At 35.3% G+C, this 20,282-nt stretch overlaps 1 protein-coding gene across 1 annotated transcript; it reads left to right on the top strand.

Moving 5' to 3' along the window:
• Window positions 1-1,015: 1,015 nt before the first annotated feature.
• On the top strand, window positions 1,016-20,031 carry LOC148193655 (uncharacterized). Its single transcript, XM_088099478.1, has 5 exons — window positions 1,016-1,092; window positions 1,163-1,244; window positions 4,667-9,075; window positions 19,700-19,808; window positions 19,915-20,031. The coding sequence occupies exons 3-5, from the start codon at window positions 7,826-7,828 to the stop codon at window positions 20,029-20,031; spliced, it is 1,476 nt and encodes a 491-aa protein (XP_087955604.1). The 5' UTR covers window positions 1,016-1,092; window positions 1,163-1,244; window positions 4,667-7,825.
• Window positions 20,032-20,282: the final 251 nt, after the last annotated feature.

Here is a 20,282-nt window from a genome sequence, read left to right as displayed (position 1 = left end):
TTAGGGCTTAGTATACTAAGATAAGACTTAGGCCTTAAAGGTTAGAACTTAGTGCTCTGCCATTTGAGTTCAAATTTGTTCTCAAAGTTTGAATTGCTTCAACTAATGGTTTTGTTGTTGTGGTTGTTTTCTTTTTAACATTGCTTACTTGTTGTATTTTGTAGATTTTTTTGAAACGGAAATTTAAGTTTCCGAAAGAGGATGAGGCGCACAAATAAAATCAAAACATTATGGTAGAGATATCTTTTCATCTTTTCATTCAAGTATTCCACAGTGTGATGCATTGCTGTTTATTTACATTTCAGAACATTTATTGTTTATGTTATGCATTCATGAATGATTTATGCATTCATTTTTCATAACACCTCTCTTTGATTTTGGACTTGATTTTTATCTCTTTCTACCTCACCTATACCTTGGCCACATTACAAGCCTTGATTGCAGTCCTATTGATCTCGAGTGTATTTCTAATTCAATTGGTGCGATTAGAAGTTTTCCAAGTTTATGATAGGGTAAATTTGCATAATGTGTTGAGAGTTAAACACCTAGATGTTGAAGTCTGAGGTTATTCTTATATTGACATACTATAGAGAGAGACCGAAACACCTCATATCCTAGGATCGGTGGGTTATGCAATTTTCCACCTTCATTTTAGGGCCATTCAGGATTTGTATGATGTATGCAATTTGATGTCCTGTCTATGAATGAGATTTGTCACAATTGTTGTCTGCATACTTTGATTTTTAAATACTGTCTTCTTGCTTGCATGCATTTGGGATAATTAAGGTTGATTTTTCTTTTCCTTTCTTTTTTTATCTATGGGAAAATTATGAGACTTGTAGTTTACGGGCAAAGGCTATGGATGAAGGGCGATTGTTTGAGAAGCTGAAAGGCTCCCAAAAATACAAATTTAGTATGTTCCTATCATATTTTTCTATACTATACTGCAGATAACTTGCCTTTGAATATTTTTAACCTTTGATTTCACGCAGAAATTCAAAAGATTATATTCTGTTGACTAACAAAGAATATGCGTCAGACATTCCTAAAGATGCCTAATGCAAAGTCAGTTTGGGAGTTGTTTGCTTTTAGGTAAATGTTTTCTTTGGTTGAAATTATTATCCTAATTTTTTTGATTCTGATGTTTCTTTTATTTGTGCAGTGTTTTCACTCCTTAACATCCTAGATCGTGTTTTATGGCATGTGTGAACTCCTCATGAAAAATGAAGATGGAATTTATCCAGGTAATTTTACTTAGTTTCTTTCTTCAACAGACATAGACTGTTGTTGCAATTTTGGAGTTTATCCATGAGTTCTCTTTTGTAGTAGGAGGGCATGTGCCTTTTCCGAAGGGCATTTGTAAGCTCATTCCAATGTTTTATTGGAGGAAGTCGCTGTCTTAGTCTCTCTTGGACTGTAGCAGTCCACCAGTGCATTGCATATCCTTGAAAACTTAGGGTAGCAAGAGAGACTTTTCTTTCTTCTCCCACTTGATGGCAAGCACAAATTTGCTCTACCTTCATTTCCCAATCTGGGTAAGCCTCAACATTATCTTTTCCATGAAAATGAGGCAATACTACATTAACTTCCTTAAGGGTAGGAGGATTTTCAAATTCCCTCCTATGTCTTCTTGATGAAGAAGGTTGATGATAATATTCTCCTACTCTTAAGGCCTCTTGTTCATATTGGGACTCTCCACTATAACTTCTCTCCCTAATTCGGACTTGTTCCTTTCTCAAAAGTTTCAACTCATTTTCAACCATGGCACTATGTAGCTCTCTTTGGACTTTTTCTTGACTTATTTTTCTCTCAATCTCATTGAGTTGATTGACGAGAGTTTGGAATGAAAATTGATCTTTGGGAGGATCACTAATTCTAGGGGATTGTCTTCCAGACATTTTGATGAACTTAAAAGTTTTCTTGAAGTAAAGACTAGAATTTTTTCACTTGAGGACAATATTCCAGGTAAGAGAGGTGAACCGTATAGGTTGCTTAATACGAAGTCTTGCCTTGCCAAATATATCCCTAGTTACTTACTAAAACTCTTTAAATCAAAATTACCTCTAAATTCATTAAATGTTTAAAGACACACTCAAACTCAAAGAAAACTAGACCCTAAATGCGGACTTCTAAGACTTGGCCTATGCGCTTCCAAAAATTGAAAGAAGTGAGATCTCCTAAGTGAGGCTTGGAACTTTGTATCCAAGACACACTCACTGTCTACCAATTTTATATGAACAATTAAAAGCAAAGTTTGCAAGTGATGGAAGAACACTTGTGAATTCTTCCAAGTCACTTATTTAATGGCCAATTACAAGTATTTTTGCAAGAAATAGAAATCAAACAATCAAGAGAATAGAAAGTAAAAGTGGTGTGCAGCTCTGGCTTCTCTCAAAGTGGTGTTCATCATTTCAATCTCACAGCTGCTAAGTGAAATATGCTGCTGTTGCAGCAACCAGATTTTATGCAGACCAGTGAAGAACGTGGTTCTGTGCACCAAAAATCAGCCCCAAGGTTGATCTTTCCTTGCTCCAATCCACTCCCTAAGATGCTACCAGTGTTGTGGGACGTTTTGAGATAGTTCTGCACCCAACATAGAGCTCATACAAACCACCAATAATCAATTATTAAGCCAGAAAATCAACACTGCTGCTGCCCGAAAACTGTTAAACCAGAATGCACAACTGTAGTTTTATCAAACAGCTTATGTGCAGGATTTTCAAACAACTTAAATCAATGTTTCCAATAAATGGTGGCACTCAAAATGAACTTAGGAAAGGATCTAGAGTGGATTTGAAAAGCAAGAAACAAAGATAAGTTGCAGCTATGATCAATTCGAACCCAAATTTAAACTAGGCAAAGTGTTTGACAAAATGCCTGGCAGAAGGCTGAAAAATGTGCATCAGAGTTTTCAAATTTGCTTAGTACAGGTTCAAACAGCTTTTTACAGTGCAGTTTATGGTAAGATTTGAATTGTGCACTTCTTTTAATTCAATTGAACCAAGCTTTTGCTACCAATCTAACATTGAATCTGATGTATTAATCATACCAAACTCTGAATTTTCAAAATCTGCAACTTATATCAGAAAAAGTGTTGAAAATTGGTGGTTTAGATGGTCAATTTGCACAAACGTGTTTGGACTTTCAATTTAATGGTTCGAGCAACTTTAGTTTACCAAATATGACTTGTGCAAGCTGCCAGCAGAGGCTAAATGCTAGCAAATCAAAATTTCACTAGTTCAGTTGCCTTTTAACACCAAATTTTACCAATTCACCAACCAAACTTCAGCTGAGGATTCAAACAAAACTGTAAACAACTTTTATGACTCCAGGACAGCAAATTAAACTTGAACAAGACTCTAGAAATGCATTAAGAGATGTCCAGAAGTGAGTTCTAAGCTGGACAGATTCAAAAATCAGGAAAAGACTCAATCAAAGTGTGTGCAGCTCGGTCCAACTGCTCTAGCAATGAATTCTGGATTCTGCTGACTGGTGCAACCAGTTTTTATTGTCTTAGACAATACAATGTTCATATGGTATGCACACAACGCAGTCCAAGAATTCAAACACAACCAGAAAGCAAATTTCCACACGTTGTAGTTCAGAAAATTTAAAGCAGATTCAAAAACTACATCAATTGGCACTGCACTGTGATGGAATTCAAGATGCACTTGAGCTCTTTAATCATTGCTCATCTGATGTGCTTCTATTGAAAAACACATCCAGTTTCACAGATTTATCCAGGCACCAAAATTACTCAGGATTTTTGACAAAATTCAAGCAAATCACATGACTGGACAAAACAATGCAGATTTTAAAAAAAAATTAAAAGACTCAAATCAATGAATTGATCCGATTGAAATGATGAACAATAAAGCAATTAAAAGCTGGAACAAACGAATCAACACAATGGAATCTACTGGAATTGAAAAACTTAAGGAAACAGTGCACAGATTCAAGAAAAACACGAAGGAAGTGTTTATGACAGTATGGAATGGGAAGAACACTTAGCTGGAGCGTGATGCAGAACCTAGGCTCTGAATACCACTTGATGAGTTGCTCCAGCAAGAGTGACAGGTTGAATGCAGCGGAAAATGGAAACCAGAGATGGGCAGCGGAGATGCAGAGTGAAAATCAGTTGTATAAGTGATGGTTGAAGAGTTGTTTGGGAGGTTGAAAGCTAGCTCAGGCGGCCTTCCACTGGAAGGAAGCTAGATGAAGAAGGGAAGCTCATTGGAATGACTTTTGGACAGAGTTTAAGGTGCTGAAAATGCATGAGCAGAGTAAAACTCAATATTCTTCAAAAGTGATTACAAAGGAGATCTAGGAGTGAATTTATAGAAGGAATTCAGCTCCTATTTTGGGTATCAACGGTGCTAAAAGATTCCTACAAATGTGGATCTAATGCCACGTGTGCAAGCATAAGGTGGGTGCTAAAGATCTAGAATGAGCACCATATACACGTGCTTTAAAGTGAAGATGGGCTAAGCACTCCTAGACCTTGCACTGGTGCACCTTCATGGCCTGCAATTATGCTTTCCTTGGCTAGCTTCTAGTATTTGACCTTAATTATTTGATGGGCTTGGGCCCAAGTATCATGTTTTTTGTGCAATTGTTCTATTGCAAAGGTTTGATGATTTTGTTGATGTTACTTATGTTATTACAGACATTGGGTCAAAGCAAATGCGGATTCGAACCTCTGCTCCGGATGTTTAGCAGTTTGGATTTACTCAAGCAGAAACTCGAGTTTTACAACTCCCAAGGTAGATTATTGTCTATCTATGCTAGTACTCTGACATTTTTATCATGCACTGATACAAGAAGGCCTAGCACCATTGGACCTATCACAAGAGGGATGATCAAGAAGTTACAAGATGAGTACTCTCCCAAAGGCCAAACCCTCTTTGCTATCTTTGGATGGAAGATTGGAGACCTAGAAGATGCTTGTAAGATGCCAAAACATGGCGAAGGGTAAAAGTGGACTTTGGCACATGGGGGGGGTGTGCGCATAGTAGTTTAAGGGGTAGTATTAGCTTATTTCAATTCCTTATGCGCATATGTAATAAGCCACGTGAATAATATGGCTTCTAAAAGAACCATCACATTTTGCACATGTGGGTAAGGTGGCACTTGATCCGTATTTTGTGGATCTCCTTACTTCACATACATTGCATGGCATGGAGCTGAGAGTTAGCTATATAAGCTACTAGGATAAGCCTGTATATCACTTTTGGAAATATATAGAAGATGAATTCTGCACTCTGCAAATTTTTCTCATCCGAAAGTCCTCTTTGCTTGCTTGCTTTTTCCATTGCTATCTTCTTCCATTGTGGAAGCCGCCTGAGATAGCCTACCATTCCCTCAAGCCACTTCCATTTCACTTCATCTAATCACTTCAATCCGCTGCACACATTCCACTTAATCCAACCAACACCGAGAGCATTCTCTGCTACAAATTCTCCAGCACTGTTCCACTGATTCTTCAATTGCAGCAGAGTAGATTGCTTCATCCAGACTCACGGATCTGTTCCTATGCATCATCCTTGATGCATCAAGTGGTATCATGAGCCTAGGTTCAAGTTAGAACCGTGAGATAAGTCCAGATTTCCTCCATTCCTGTGCTGTCAAATTTTCCTGGTTGTTCTTGATGTATTTCTGAAAATTCTGCACTGTTTTTCATCAATTATTGCTGTGTTTAGGATCTATTCTTAATTTCATTGGCTACTAGCTGTCTTTGCTTGAGTTTTCCTTCATTTTATTCGGCTGTCTTTGCTTGTTTGAGTCTATTTTACCATTTAAACATCATTTCTGGTTTTGTCTTAAGTCTTGTTAGTTACTTTGCTGTTTTTGTTAGCAAATCTGGTTTTCAACCAAGTTTTACCAAAAATCTGAGTTGTTTGAATGTGGCTACGCCAATTAAGAGCAATGAACAATCAAGAGATGAGCTCAGGTGTTTAATTTTTGCCAACCAAACTCAGATCTGCATGGTTTCTGTTCTGTTTTCCAGAAAGTGTACTGCTGTAAAAAAAAAAAAAAAAAAATTCTGTTGTTTATATAGCTTTGTGCACTGTTTTAGTGAACAGCAGTTGAATGATCCATTGTCTGAACCATTTGGAAAATGAAATGAGTTGATTCCAAATAGTTTGTCATGTTCCAAGCATTTAGCCGAGATGCATGTGTCTCCTTGAGAAAATTCTGCTTAATTGTGTGTGGTTAGTATTAGATCATTGCTAACCATCATCAACACTGAAATTCTGCATTTGTGCAACTTTCAAATACCATTTCTAACTCCTCTATGCTGTTTTCAAATCAGAATTGCTTTAGAATCAAAATTTGACCATGCTAGTTGTTAAATTTAGCTGAAATATGGTACTGCAGTAGTGATTTTCTGTTTTATATAGTTTTGATGTATCCAATTAGTTCCATCAAGTCATAAATCATCATCAAAACATGTTTGAAGCATTGGAAAACAACTAGGTGCAGTACTGTTCATTTGGTCTATTTTTTTTTCTGCATTGAAAAATTGACTCTGCTGCCAAAAACTGTGCTGGTTTTTTTTTTTCTGTCAAATTTTGCACTGCATTACTTTGCTTGATTCATCATTTTAGATGCAGTAAAAGCCATGGTCCATTTAAGATATTAAGATAACAATTCAAAAGAGATATTACAAACGTTAAAAGGCAATTAGGACCATTGCATCATCAGCTTCGAAAGTTTGAAGTGTATAAAAATCTGGTGCAAAAAAAAAAAATCTGGTGCAGAAATCTGGTTCAGGCATTTCATCAAACAGTTTTGTCAATTTTCAATGCATAACCAATTTGTGTGTGATTCTGATTTAAAGTCTTTTCTTGTGTTTTAAATCTGATCTAGAACCATTCTTAGGATCTATTTGAGGTGCCACCGTGTTTGAAAGCTCTGTCATTGCTTGATTTTCGATTTTTTCTACATTCTGCACACCAACTGTTTGAAACATTTCCTGGTGTTGCTGTCTTTTGGTTGTGAAAATTACAGCACTTGAGGTGATATATTCAGTGATTAATTGGCTTGTTGGATAGGTGGTTTATACCTCAGGAGGTGTATCACAATTGGAAGCATCAAAGAAGGTTCAATGAAGAGGATCAAAGACAAGAAGATGGTACTTTGGATGGGAAAACCGTGACAATTCTGCAGCACACTTTAGAAGTGCAAAGTTGTGTTCTTGAGTGATCACTTGCAGCTGAGAGGATTGTTGTGAATTAAGCATAGTTCATTCTTTGTTTTGAGAAGCCAAAGCTGCACACATCTTCCCCTTAGCCAATTCGCAATTTTTTCTTGCAATTTACCAAATTTCTTTGTAATTTCCATTGGTTTTCTTTGGTTGTAAGTTCCAAATCCAAGCAAGTGAGGTGCTAGAGTTCACAAGTGCTCTTCCCTCATTTGTAACTAGACTCAAAAGAAGTCTCACAACCTAAAATTGAGTAGTCGGTGAGTGTGTCTTAGATCCAAAGTCTAAGCCTCACCTAGGAAACCTCACTTTAATTGCTTTTCCAATTCTCGACTAGATAACATATATCTTGTGCGAATAGGAAGCTCTCTTAGGGGTCCGAATTTAGAGTTTAGGTTGTGTCCTTCCTTTGCTTTGTGTTTTTCTTTGTTGTCTTTAAGACTTAAGTGGATTTAAGAGTGATTTTGATCTAAGGACTCTAGTAAGTAGCAAGAAGCATATTTGGCAAGGAAAAGGCTTGGTACTTAAGCATTCCTAGTGAATCACCTCCCTTACCTGGAATATTGCTTCAAGTGAAAATCTCTAGTCTTTACTTCAAGAATAACATTTAAGTCCATCATAATGTCTAGAAGGCATTCTCCTAGGATTAGTGATAGTGAAAAAGAACATTTTTCTCTTCAAACTTTAGTTAATGAATTCAAGGAAATAAGAAGAGAAATGAATGAAGAGAAAGCCAATAGAGAGCTTCAAAATGCTGTTATTCAAGATGAGTTGAGAATGATAAGGAAAAGCAAGTCTAGGGGAAGTCAGAGTGAAAACTCTCAAGAGGGAGGGATGTCTTTGAGTCTGGGTGATTATTACCCTCATCAGCCTTCTACTTCTAGGAGGCATAGGAGAAATTCTCATGCACCCCCACCCCCTAAAGAAGTCAATGTTGTGTTGCCTCACTTCCATGGGAAGGACAATGTAGAGGCTTATCTTGATTGGGAGATGAAGGTGGAACAATTGTTTGAATGCCACCAAGTGAGTGAAGAGAGGAAGGTCTCTCTAGCTACCCTAAGCTTTCAAGGGTATGCAATGTATTGGTGGACTGCCTTGGTCCAAGAGAGGCTTAGACATCAAGCCCCTCCCATCCACTATTGGAATGATCTCAAGTCTGCCCTTAGGAGGAGACACATTCCCTCCTACTACAATAGAGAGCTCATGGATAAACTCCAAAGGTTACAACAAAGGTCTATGACAGTTGAGGAATATAGACAAAAGATGGAGTTGTATATGATGAGGGCAGGCATAGTAGAAGGTCCAGAAACTACTTTAGCTAGATTTTTAAGTGGGCTCAATTTTGACATAAGAGATAGGGTTGAACTTCTACCTTATAGAGATTTGAATGATCTTGTTCAAATGTGTATAAAGGTAGAACAACAAAACTTGAGAAAATCTTCTTCTAAAAGAATTCAAGTTCAACCTACTTTTGAAAAGAAAATTTTTAAAGAAAAGGAGCCATTTAAACCTCTAGCCAAAATAGAAGAGAGACCCAAGAAAGAGACACCCTCACACACAAGAACAAGTGAAATCAAATGTTTCAAATGTCTAGGAAGGGGTCATGTAGCTACTCAATGTCCTACAAAAAGAAACATTATTTTGAAAGGCAAGGACATTTATAGTAGTGAAAGTGACACCCCAACTAGTACAAGTGAGAGTGAGGAAGAAGAGAGGGAAGAGGAAATATATGCTGATGATGGGCAACTTCTCATGGTGAGAAGGATACTTAGCAACCAACCAAGTCTTGAACACATATCACAAAGAGAGAACATCTTTCACACAAGATGTAAAATTCAAGAAAATCATTGTTCTCTCATTGTTGATAGTGGGTCTTGTTGCAATTGTTGTAGCACAAGGTTGGTTGAGAAGTTGAAACTTGATATTATACCCCATCCAAAACCTTATAAACTTCATTGGCTAAATGAAGATGGGGATATAATAGTCAAGAATCAAGTGAAGTTGGCATTTTCCATTGGGAACTTCAAAGATGAAGTTTTATGTGATATAGTTCCCATGGAAGCATGTCATGTGTTATTGGGGAGACCATGGCAATTTGATCATCAAACTATCCATCATGGTCTAACCAATACCATCACTATCCATCAAAAGGACAAGAAGTTTGTGCTTCATCCTTTGACTCCTACCCAAGTGGCTAAGGATCAAGCACAAATGAAGATTTTAAGAAAGCAAGAACATGATCAAAAGAAAAAGTCAAAAAGAAAGGGAGGTATAGAAACAAGTGTGCCACCTAAGGTCACTCAACATGAAGTCCTTTTAAACAAAAAGACTTTAATCAATACACTTCAAGTTGAGCAACCTTCATATCTTCTTCTTTGTCAAGGAACACTTACATGCACATCTAGTGATTCAAAGACTTCAACTCTTTCTCCATCCATTCAAAAACTTTTGAAAGAATTTGATGATCTATTCCCACAAGAAATTCCAAAAGGGCTTCCACCCATAAGAGGAATTGAACATCAAATTGATTTCATTCCAGGGGCAGTTCTTCCTAATAGGCCAGCCTATAGGACAAACCCCCAAGAAACTAAGGAGATTGAGACACAAGTCCAAGAGTTGCTAGATAAAGGCTTAGTTCAAAAGAGTCTAAGTCCATGTGCTGTACCAGTATTGCTTGTTCCAAAAAAAGATGGGAAGTGGCGCATGTGTTGTGATTGTAGAGCTATCAACAACATCACAATCAAGTATAGACATCCCATTCCTAGGCTTGATGATATGTTGGATGAATTGCATGGAGCACAAATATTTTCAAAGGTAGATTTAAAAAGTGGCTATCACCAAATAAGAATTAAAGAAGGTGATGAATGGAAAACTGCCTTTAAGACCAAGTTTGGATTATATGAATGGCTAGTTATGCCTTTTGGTCTTACAAATGCTCCAAGCACATTCATGAGACTTATGAATCATGTCCTTAGGGATTGCATTGGGAAGTTTGTAGTTGTCTACTTTGATGACATCTTGGTATATAGTCAAAATTTGCAAACTCATGAAAATCATTTGAGAGTTGTTTTAACAATTCTTAGAACACACAAATTGTTTGCAAACTTTGACAAGTGTACCTTTTGTGTTGATAGTGTCATATTTCTTGGTTTTGTGGTCACCAAAAATGGGGTTCATGTGGACCCAGAAAAAATAAAGGCCATCCAAGATTGGCCTCCTCCAAAGAATGTAGGAGAAGTAAGGAGCTTCCATGGGTTGGCAAGCTTTTATAGAAGATTTGTTCCTAACTTCTCTAGTCTTGCTTCACCTCTCAATGAGTTGGTGAAAAAGGATGTTACATTCCATTGGGGGGATAAACAACAAAAAGCTTTTGAGCTACTCAAAGAGAAGCTCACACAAGCACCCATTCTAGCTTTGCCAAATTTTTCCAAAACTTTGAGCTAGAATGTGATGCTTCAGGAATTGGCATAGGTGCAGTATTATTACAAGAAGGACACCCAATTGCATACTTTAGTGAAAAACTTCATGGTGCCTCTTGTAATTACCCCACCTATGACAAAGAACTCTATGCACTTGTGAGGGCTCTTCAAACTTGGGAACATTACCTTGTTGCCAAGGAGTTTATCATTCATAGTGATCATGAATCACTTAAGTATTTGAAGAGTCAACACAAGTTACAAAAGAGGCATGCTAAGTGGTTGGAATTCATTGAACAATTCACTTATGTTATTAAATACAAGAAAGGAAAATCCAATGTGGTGGCTGATGCTTTGTCAAGAAAAATTAATCTATTAGCCACATTGGGAGCTCAAATTCTTGGATTTAATAACATTCTTGAATTATATTCACAAGATCTTGATTTTGCTCATATCTATGAGGAATGTCTCAATAAGCCTCAAGGAGGATTCTATGTGAAAGAGGGGTATCTTTTTAAAGAAGGAAAAATTTGCATTCCCCAAGGTTCACATAGAAAACTCCTTGTTAAAGAGACACATGAGGGAGGATTAATGGGACATTTTGGGGTAGAAAAGACCCTTGGCATGTTGAAAGAAAAATTCTTTTGGCCTCACATGAGAAGGGATGTTCAAAGGCATTGCTTTAAGTGTATAACTTGTTTAGAAGCTAAATCTAAATCAATGCCTCATGGACTTTATACACCTTTGAATGTTGCTTCCACCCCTTGGGAAGAGATAAGTATGGATTTTGTGTTAGGTCTTCCCAAAACTTCTAGGGGTTTTGATTCTATCTTTGTGGTGGTAGATAGGTTTAGCAAAATGGCTCATTTTATACCTTGCCACAAAGTAGATGATGCAAGCAACATTGCAAAGTTATTCTTTAGAGATGTGGTTAAACTTCATGGTCTACCTAAAGTAATAGTTTCGGATAGAGATACAAAATTTCTTAGTCACTTTTGGAGGACCTTATGGTCTAGATTAGGGACTAAGTTATCTTTTTCTACTACTTGCCATCCTCAAACAGATGGTCAAACTGAGGTAGTAAATAGATCTCTTTCCACTTTACTCAGGGTAGTTCTAAAAGGTAATCACAAATCTTGGGATGAGTATCTTCCTCATGTTGAGTTTGCCTACAATAGAGTAGTTCATGGAACTACTAAATTGTCTCCTTTTGAAGTTGTTTATGGTTTTAATCCTTTGACACCCATGGATTTAATACCCCTTCCAAATGCTATTGATTTTGTTCATCAAGATGGGGTATCTAAATCTAAGTTTATCAAAGAATTACATCACAAGGTTAAAAACCAAATTCAACAACAAAATGAGAAATATGCCAAGCAACACAACAAGGGCAAGAAAGAGTTAATCTTCAATGAAGGTGATCTAGTTTGGGTTCATCTTAGAAAGGAAAGATTTCCTCAACTAAGAAAATCCAAACTCAATCCTAGAGGAGATGGACCTTTTAGAGTGATCAGGAGGATAAATAACAATGCATATCAAATTGATCTACCTCCTGAATATGGTGTTCATGCTACCTTCAATATCTCTGACCTTAAACCTTTTGCAGGTTATGCAAGTGAAGATGACGATCCTATGGATTTGAGGGCAAATCCCTCTCAAGAGGGAGGGGATGATACAAGAAGGCCTAGCACCATTGGACCTATCACAAGAGGGATGATCAAGAAGTTACAAGATGAGTACTCTCCCAAAGGCCAAACCCTCTTTGCTATCTTTGGATGGAAGATTGGAGACCTAGAAGATGCTTGTAAGATGCCAAAACATGGCGAAGGGTAAAAGTGGACTTTGGCACATGGGGGGGGTGTGCGCATAGTAGTTTAAGGGGTAGTATTAGCTTATTTCAATTCCTTATGCGCATATGTAATAAGCCACGTGAATAATATGGCTTCTAAAAGAACCATCACATTTTGCACATGTGGGTAAGGTGGCACTTGATCCGTATTTTGTGGATCTCCTTACTTCACATACATTGCATGGCATGGAGCTGAGAGTTAGCTATATAAGCTACTAGGATAAGCCTGTATATCACTTTTGGAAATATATAGAAGATGAATTCTGCACTCTGCAAATTTTTCTCATCCGAAAGTCCTCTTTGCTTGCTTGCTTTTTCCATTGCTATCTTCTTCCATTGTGGAAGCCGCCTGAGATAGCCTACCATTCCCTCAAGCCACTTCCATTTCACTTCATCTAATCACTTCAATCCGCTGCACACATTCCACTTAATCCAACCAACACCGAGAGCATTCTCTGCTACAAATTCTCCAGCACTGTTCCACTGATTCTTCAATTGCAGCAGAGTAGATTGCTTCATCCAGACTCACGGATCTGTTCCTATGCATCATCCTTGATGCATCATGCACTCTCATTATTTTTGTCATTTATTTTGTTTGTTTGAGATAAGCTATATACAGAGTTGTAGTTTTATCAATTGTTTGTCCTACTAATGTTTTGTTCAATGTAAAGTTGTGTTCAGTCGGAGATCAAATTTTTATTATGTTTTGTGAGGCTAACTTGGCCTAAGTCTATTGGCAAATTGAGAGAGTTTAGTGTAACTGACTTGCTAATTGTTTCTTGTGCAGATTACTTAAACTGGAGCGCAATCAAGATAACAAAAGAGAAAATTTCTATTGCATTTACTTCAACTTTTAAAATTGTTTACTACTACGACATTCACTTCCAATTTTTTAAATTTGTTTGCTGATTTATATTCTTCATTTCCATTTAGTTCCATCTCAATTAGAGTCTAATTGGATTCAAGTATTTCTGAGTAGACAACAGCAACAACACCTCAGTGTGGAGCTTGGAGCAGGCTAGAAACAACCATCCAAATAGGGAAGTTGTCTAACTTACCTTTGTTTTGAATTGTTGCTTCGGTTTTAGGTCTTAAGTGATAGTATTGAATCGATACCCTACTTATTGAAGTTTAAATATCTGTGCAGCTTTGGATTGATGAAAATAGGAAGGTTAGTGCACAAGATTTAAAATTGAGTGCAACTAGGATCCATTTTCCACGTCAATTGTGCAAGACCGGGAAAGGGAGAATTCTTTATCTTGTGCATTGTATCTTGCAATCTGTTTAGGCAAGAGAATATTAAGCTGTGTGATATATGTGTGCAGGATTGAAAATCAGACCAAAAGAATTGAATTAAAGGAGCACAAAGTTGTCCAGAAACAACAAAAGTGGAGCACGTGATTTTTGTTTACCTTTATTTTGTCCACAAAGTTTACCTTTCTTTTGTTTCAACATATTAATTCTAACTCCTTTGGCAGCCTTCTTGGATAATTGATGAAGAATTTGACATGGGTTATCGCGGGAAGAAATCTGCACCAATTGTGACTAAATCTTCAGTTGAACACTACAGGTAATATATTAATATTTTTTTCCTTAGGTAATTCTTAGTTGATTCAAAAGCTTGGTGTCATGAGTTGAAGTGCTTAGCATATGAGAGATTCCCCTTTTGTACATAAGTTTGCATATTGAATCCTTGTTTATATGTTTTGATATTTTGTTTTTTTGCATATGATATGATAATATTTTTATTTTCTACCATTTTGTTCTTTTGAGCTTAATTCATATATACTGGTTTGCAGGGTGCCAATCCAACAAAATGAATTATGAGCATAGAGGTAAATTTTTTTTTGGATTCCCTTGCCTTCTGTTTTCTGTGTTTTTTCCATCTTAATTTTGCTGCTCGCTTGGAAGTAGTTACCCTACACGTGGGAGTTTTCTGCATCATTCATGTGTTGACATTTGCTTGTATTTGGGGTTTGAGTATTTATTATTATTTTTATGTCTATTTTTATTTCATTGAGCTGGGACCTTACATTTATTCTGATTTCTATTGATGAATACTTGGCATCGGTGGTGATGCATTGGAATATCTTTTTTGGGATATCTTCATATATATTGTATTTATTACCACGTGTTTGCTAAGCTCAGTTGATTATTTAAAATGTCTTTGATATGTTCAGTAGCATTATTCTAGGCATAAGCTAGTTTTTGTATTTTTAGTTGCAAGTTTGTAAGTACCTGTAGTCATAACTTAGTTAGATGAATTGGAAATTGCTTAGTTGTTGTTTAGAGTATTATAGTAGTATTAGGTTTGATCAGATTTTATATGTTCATTCTAATTTATATTTTGTAGATTAGTTTTAAATTCAACTTTGCATAGTGAATTTTTGTTTAGTATTTGTTTGTATTGTTTTTAAGCTTTCTACATTAATTTTTACCAATTAGAACTTGTTGAGATAGTTTTTGTTATATTTCCCTTGGTTTAGTAACTCATAATTCTGCATAGCTTTTAAATAGGCATAGTTTTAGTTGATAGATTTTAGTGAATAGGTTAAAATTCGAATCTGTGATCAATTTTAGTAGTTAACTTTTTTTCTAGCTTTCATTAGTTGTGAAACTTGTAGAAATGAGGTAGTTAGTTTTTAATTGGTGTTTGTATGAGTACTTATGTTATGTGCTGTTTTTCTTGATTTCATTCAGTTTCTTATATATATATATATATATATATGTATATATGTATATATGTATATATGTATATATGTATATATGTATATATGTATATATGTATATATGTATATATGTATATATGTATATATGTATATATGTATATATGTATATATGTATATATGTATATATATGTATATATGTATATATATGTATATATGTATATATATATATATGTATATATATATCTATATAGTCAAGATTTTATATTTTCTCCCAAATGACGTAAATATGAGTTCAGTTAAGTAATTTTGAAGTCGTGTGCATAGTTACTTTGTTATTAGATATCACTTTTGTATTTAGTTGTAGAATAAATGTATAAGTGTGATTTCCTACAGAACCAATCTCTATGCAGGTAGCTTTCTTAATTAAATTCCTTAGTATGTTTCATTGAGCTGCTGAGACTTTACATTTATTCTGATTTATACTGATGAATACTTGACATAGGTGGTGATGCATTGGAATCTCTGGTGCTGCATTCTTTTGGGATATCTTCATATATATGATATTTAATACTACGTGTTTGCTATGCTCAAATCATTATTTAAAATCTGATATTAATAAGAATTGCAGGATCTTTTTGGTCTTTGATCTATTCAGTAGCATTAGTCTAGGCATAAGCTAGTTTTTGTATTTTTAGTTTCATGTTTGTAAATACCTGTAGTCATAACATAGTTAGATGAATTTGAAATTGCTCAGTTATTGTTTAGTTGATTATAGTAGTATTAGGTTTGTTCAGATTTTATATGTTCATTCTAATTTATAGTTATTAGATTAGTTTTAAATTTCAGCTTTGCATAGTGAATTTTTGTATAGTACTTTTTTGTATTGTTTTTAAGCTTTCTACATTAATTTTTACCTATTAGAACTTGTTGAGATAGCTTCTGTTACATTTCCCTTGGTTTAGTAAGTCATAATTCTGCATAGCTTTCAAAAAGGCGTAGTTTTAGTGGATAGATTTTAGTGAATAGGTCAAAATTCGAATCTAGCATGAATTATAGTAGTTAACTTTGTTTCTAGCTTTTATTAGTTGTTTGAAACCTGTAGGAATCAGGTTAGTTAGTTTTTAAGTTGTGTTTGTAGGAGTACTTATTGTTATGTGCTGTTTTTGTTGATTTAATCCAGTTTGTTAGATTTATATAGTCAGATTGTATATTTTCACCCTTTTGAAGCAAATATGAGTTCAGTTAGTTCGGTTAACTGATTTTAAAGTTGTGTGCATAGTTACTTTGTTATTAGGTAGTGTTAAAATCATATTTTAGAACTAGTGCAGTTTTATTAGCCTAATTTTATTAGTTAGTGCTGTAATTTTTAGTAGTATAGGTATATTTTGATTTGCTAATGATTCTTAGTAACTTGTTCAGTCTTTTGTAACCTTTTAACATTCAAAACTTGTTTTGGCACTTACCTTGAGGTTTTATTATAGGGTAGTTACAATTCTTGCATTTTAACTTAAGACTGTCAAGTAAGTTAGGCTTTAGGTAGACAAATTTTTGGTTTGTGATAGAAATAGATATTGTAGTAGTTCTTAGACTGTTTGACCCATTTTGAATATGTTTAGATAGCTTTTATGTTGTATATGTGATAGATTAGTGCAATTTATAGTTTCTATGTAGTACAACTTAAGATGAACCTGTAAGCCTAACTGACTTGCTAATTGTTTCTTGTGCAGATTGCTTAAACTGGAGTGCAATCAAGATAACAAAAGAGAAAATTTCTATTGCATTTACTTCAACTTTTAAAATTGTTTACTACTACGACATTCACTTCCAATTTTTTAAATTTGTTTGCTGATTTATGTGCAGATGTCAGTTTGATTTTGGTATATTCTTGATTGCCATTTAGTTCCATCTCAATTAGAGTCTAATTGGAGTCAAGTATTTCTGAGTAGACAGCAGCAACAACACCTCAGTGTGGAGCTTGGAGCAGGCTAGAAACAACCATCCAAATAGGGAAGTTGTCTAACTTACCCTTGTTTTGAATTGTTGCTTCGGTTTTAGCTCTTAAGTGATAGTATTGAATGGATACCCTACTGATTGAAGTTTAAATATCTGTGCAGCTTTGGATTGATGAGAATAGGAAGCTTAGTGCACAAGATTGTAAATTAAGTGCAACTAGGATCCATTTTCCACGTCAATTGTGCAAGACCGGGAAAGGGAGAATTCTTTATCTTGTGCATTGTATCTTGCAATCTGTTTAGCCAAGAGAATATTAAGTTGTGTGATATATTTGTGCAGGATTGAAAATCAGACCAAAAGAATGGAATTAAAGGAGCACAAAGTTGTCCTGAAACAACAAAAGTGGAGCACGTGATTTTTGTTTACCTTTATTTTGTCCACAAAGTTTACCTTTATTTTGTTTCAACATATTAATTCTAACTCCTTTGGCAGCCTTCATGGGTAATTGCTGAAGAATTTGGCATGGGTTATCGCGAGAAGAAATCTGCACCAATTGTGACTAAATCTTCAGTTGAACAATACAGGTACTATATTAATCTTTTTTTCTTTAGGTAATTTTTAGTTGATTCAAAAACTTGATTTCATGTGTTGAAGTGCTTAGCATATGACAGATTCCCCTTTTGTACATAAGTTTGCATATTGGATCCTTGTTTATATGTTTTGATATTTTGTTTTTTTGCATATGATATGATAATTTTTTTATTTTCTAGCATTTTGTTCTTTTGAGCTTAATTCATATATATACTGGTTTGCAGGGTGCCAATCCGGCAGAATGAATTATGAGCATGGAGGTAAATTTTATTTTTAATTCCCTTGCCTTTTGTTTTCTGTGCTTTTTCCATCTTAATTTTGCTGCTTGCCTGGAAGTAGTTACCCTACATGTGGGAGTTTTCTGCAGTATTCATGTGTTGACATTTACTTGTATTTGGGGTTTGAGTATTTATTACAATTTTTATGTCTATTTTGTTGTTTATTTGGTGGAGAGTTTGATCTTGATTGAGCTGAGAGGAGAATAAGATATTTCTGCAATGAAGTTTTGTTTTGATATATTGAATATCTACTCTATTCAGAGAGTTTCAATTCTTTAATTATATCTCTATGCTTATATTGTGCCAGTTATGGGTATCCTTGGCTCCTGAACTACTTTCACCCAATGGTCTTTATCATGTTGACAAAAAAATCGCCAGCCTGCAATGCTCATGGACTCGGACTTTATTGTGTACCTTTATACGATACCTTGGGTATGTCACCCCTTCGTTATCTTGTTTCTACACCATGTTCATGCTTATACTCAAATGCAATTAAAATTTACTTTTGTCATCTATTATTGTACAAAGAGTTGCTGCTATCAAGGAACTGTTATCTCAAAAGCTTTGATGTTGTGAGAAAAGTTGCAACATTTGTGGCCATGTAATATTTTTTTTCTATTTAAATCCTTAATCGCATCCTTGACCATAATCATAATCCTTACTCTAACCCTAATCATAACTCTTACCCTAATCTTAGCTCTAAATATAAGCATACAACTTGAGACTTGCTGGTAAAACCTTAATAGAAGGTTCAATTATTTAAGATTATGTTTTTCTTAAACTTCATTCTTTTTCGTGGCTGCAGGGGTTGAATGATAGTTCATCTAAAACATCCTTGATATAAGAAAGAAACGCTCATGCCCTAGCCATAATCCCTACCGGAATTGGTGAGCTTTAATTTACCAGCTTTCAAAATTCTACAATTTAGTAAGGTGTGGTGGATAATATGTACAAAATTCTACAATTTAATGAGGTGTGGTGGATAATTAGTACCAACTGTTTTGTGCATACAATGGATTACGGCTTTGCTAATCATCATCGGGCAAAGGAGGGTTTAGGAGGTAGAGTTCGTCTTATTTTGTCTGGAGCAACACGTTTATCTGCACATGTGGGGAAGGTTACTTACGGGTTGTGACTTCTTGTAATGTCCGACAAGGATATGGTATGTTCTTTTTAAATATGAGAATCAAACTTATATCATGCTACCACTTTTCAAGAAAAATGTCATTAATTTGATTTCCATGTGATGGTGACACAAACATATGCTCTTAGTTGAAAATGATTTTTTATCAACAAATATTGGTATTTTATTTTTATCCAAGGATTACATATGTTATAATATTTTAAAGAGTGTTTGTCACAGTTCAAAATAACACTAGGTAGAATGGAACCAGTTTTATAATTGTTCCCTTGTTGTAAAGGAAGAGTTTCTTGTCTATAATATCAATTGTGCAATTAACCATGATAATTTTACTATGTCTTTCTATTTGTTTTGTTACAAGTGATTTGTACATCTTGTGGGAGTCTTCGCAATAAATACTTTGCAACCCAACTAGGAGCGGAGAAAGTAGTTGACTTCATAAAAGGTATTCTTTGAAATTTGTAATTCCATATATTTCTTGTTCATTTTAGAAAAAATTTCGTTATCTACCGATGAGTTATTATGTTTATCTTTTTCACTATGAAATTATTCAAGTTCATTATTGCTCTAAAACTAATTGAATTTTATTGGCTTTAAGAAAGAATAAGATACTTGCTGAAATGGAAACTGTTACCCAGTGTTTGGGTCCACCAATAACTGTCAACGATCAAAATGTAACAAATGTTTGGTTGAAGATGAAAGATAAGGTACAATATTGCATTTGATTTGTTATGTCTTCAAATATAATTAGTTGTAGTAATTGTCCGCAATTGAAAATTGTTTGTCTTATCATGATTTTTCTTTATTGTGTAGCTTGGAGGCTTGAATTATGTACTACTCGATGAAGTCGTAGTTGTTTCCAACGCTACCACCCTCATTATTGGAACTGTTGTGTCCCTCGACTCCCAAGAGCTACTCCTTCAATTGTAGCAGTGACAGATAAGAAATCTTATGTTCTCCTTATGACACTATTTATTTTGAACCAAGAATTGTTTAGCATTGTTTGAGTACCATTTGGAGGCATAGGGCGTAGGGCGTAGGGCGTAGGGCGTAGGGCGTAGGGCGTAGGGCGTAGGGCATAGGGCATAGGGCATAGGGCATAGGGCATAGGGCATAGGGCATAGGGCATAGGGCATAGGGCATAGGGCATAGGGCATAGGGCATAGGGCATAGGGCATAGG

Source organism: Vigna umbellata, chromosome 9 (assembly GCF_029865625.1).
Source record: "Vigna umbellata cultivar VRB3 chromosome 9, Vumbellata_1.0, whole genome shotgun sequence".
In the NCBI taxonomy this organism is placed as follows: domain Eukaryota; kingdom Viridiplantae; phylum Streptophyta; class Magnoliopsida; order Fabales; family Fabaceae; genus Vigna; species Vigna umbellata.
This window is presented reverse-complemented; position numbering and strand designations above follow the sequence as displayed.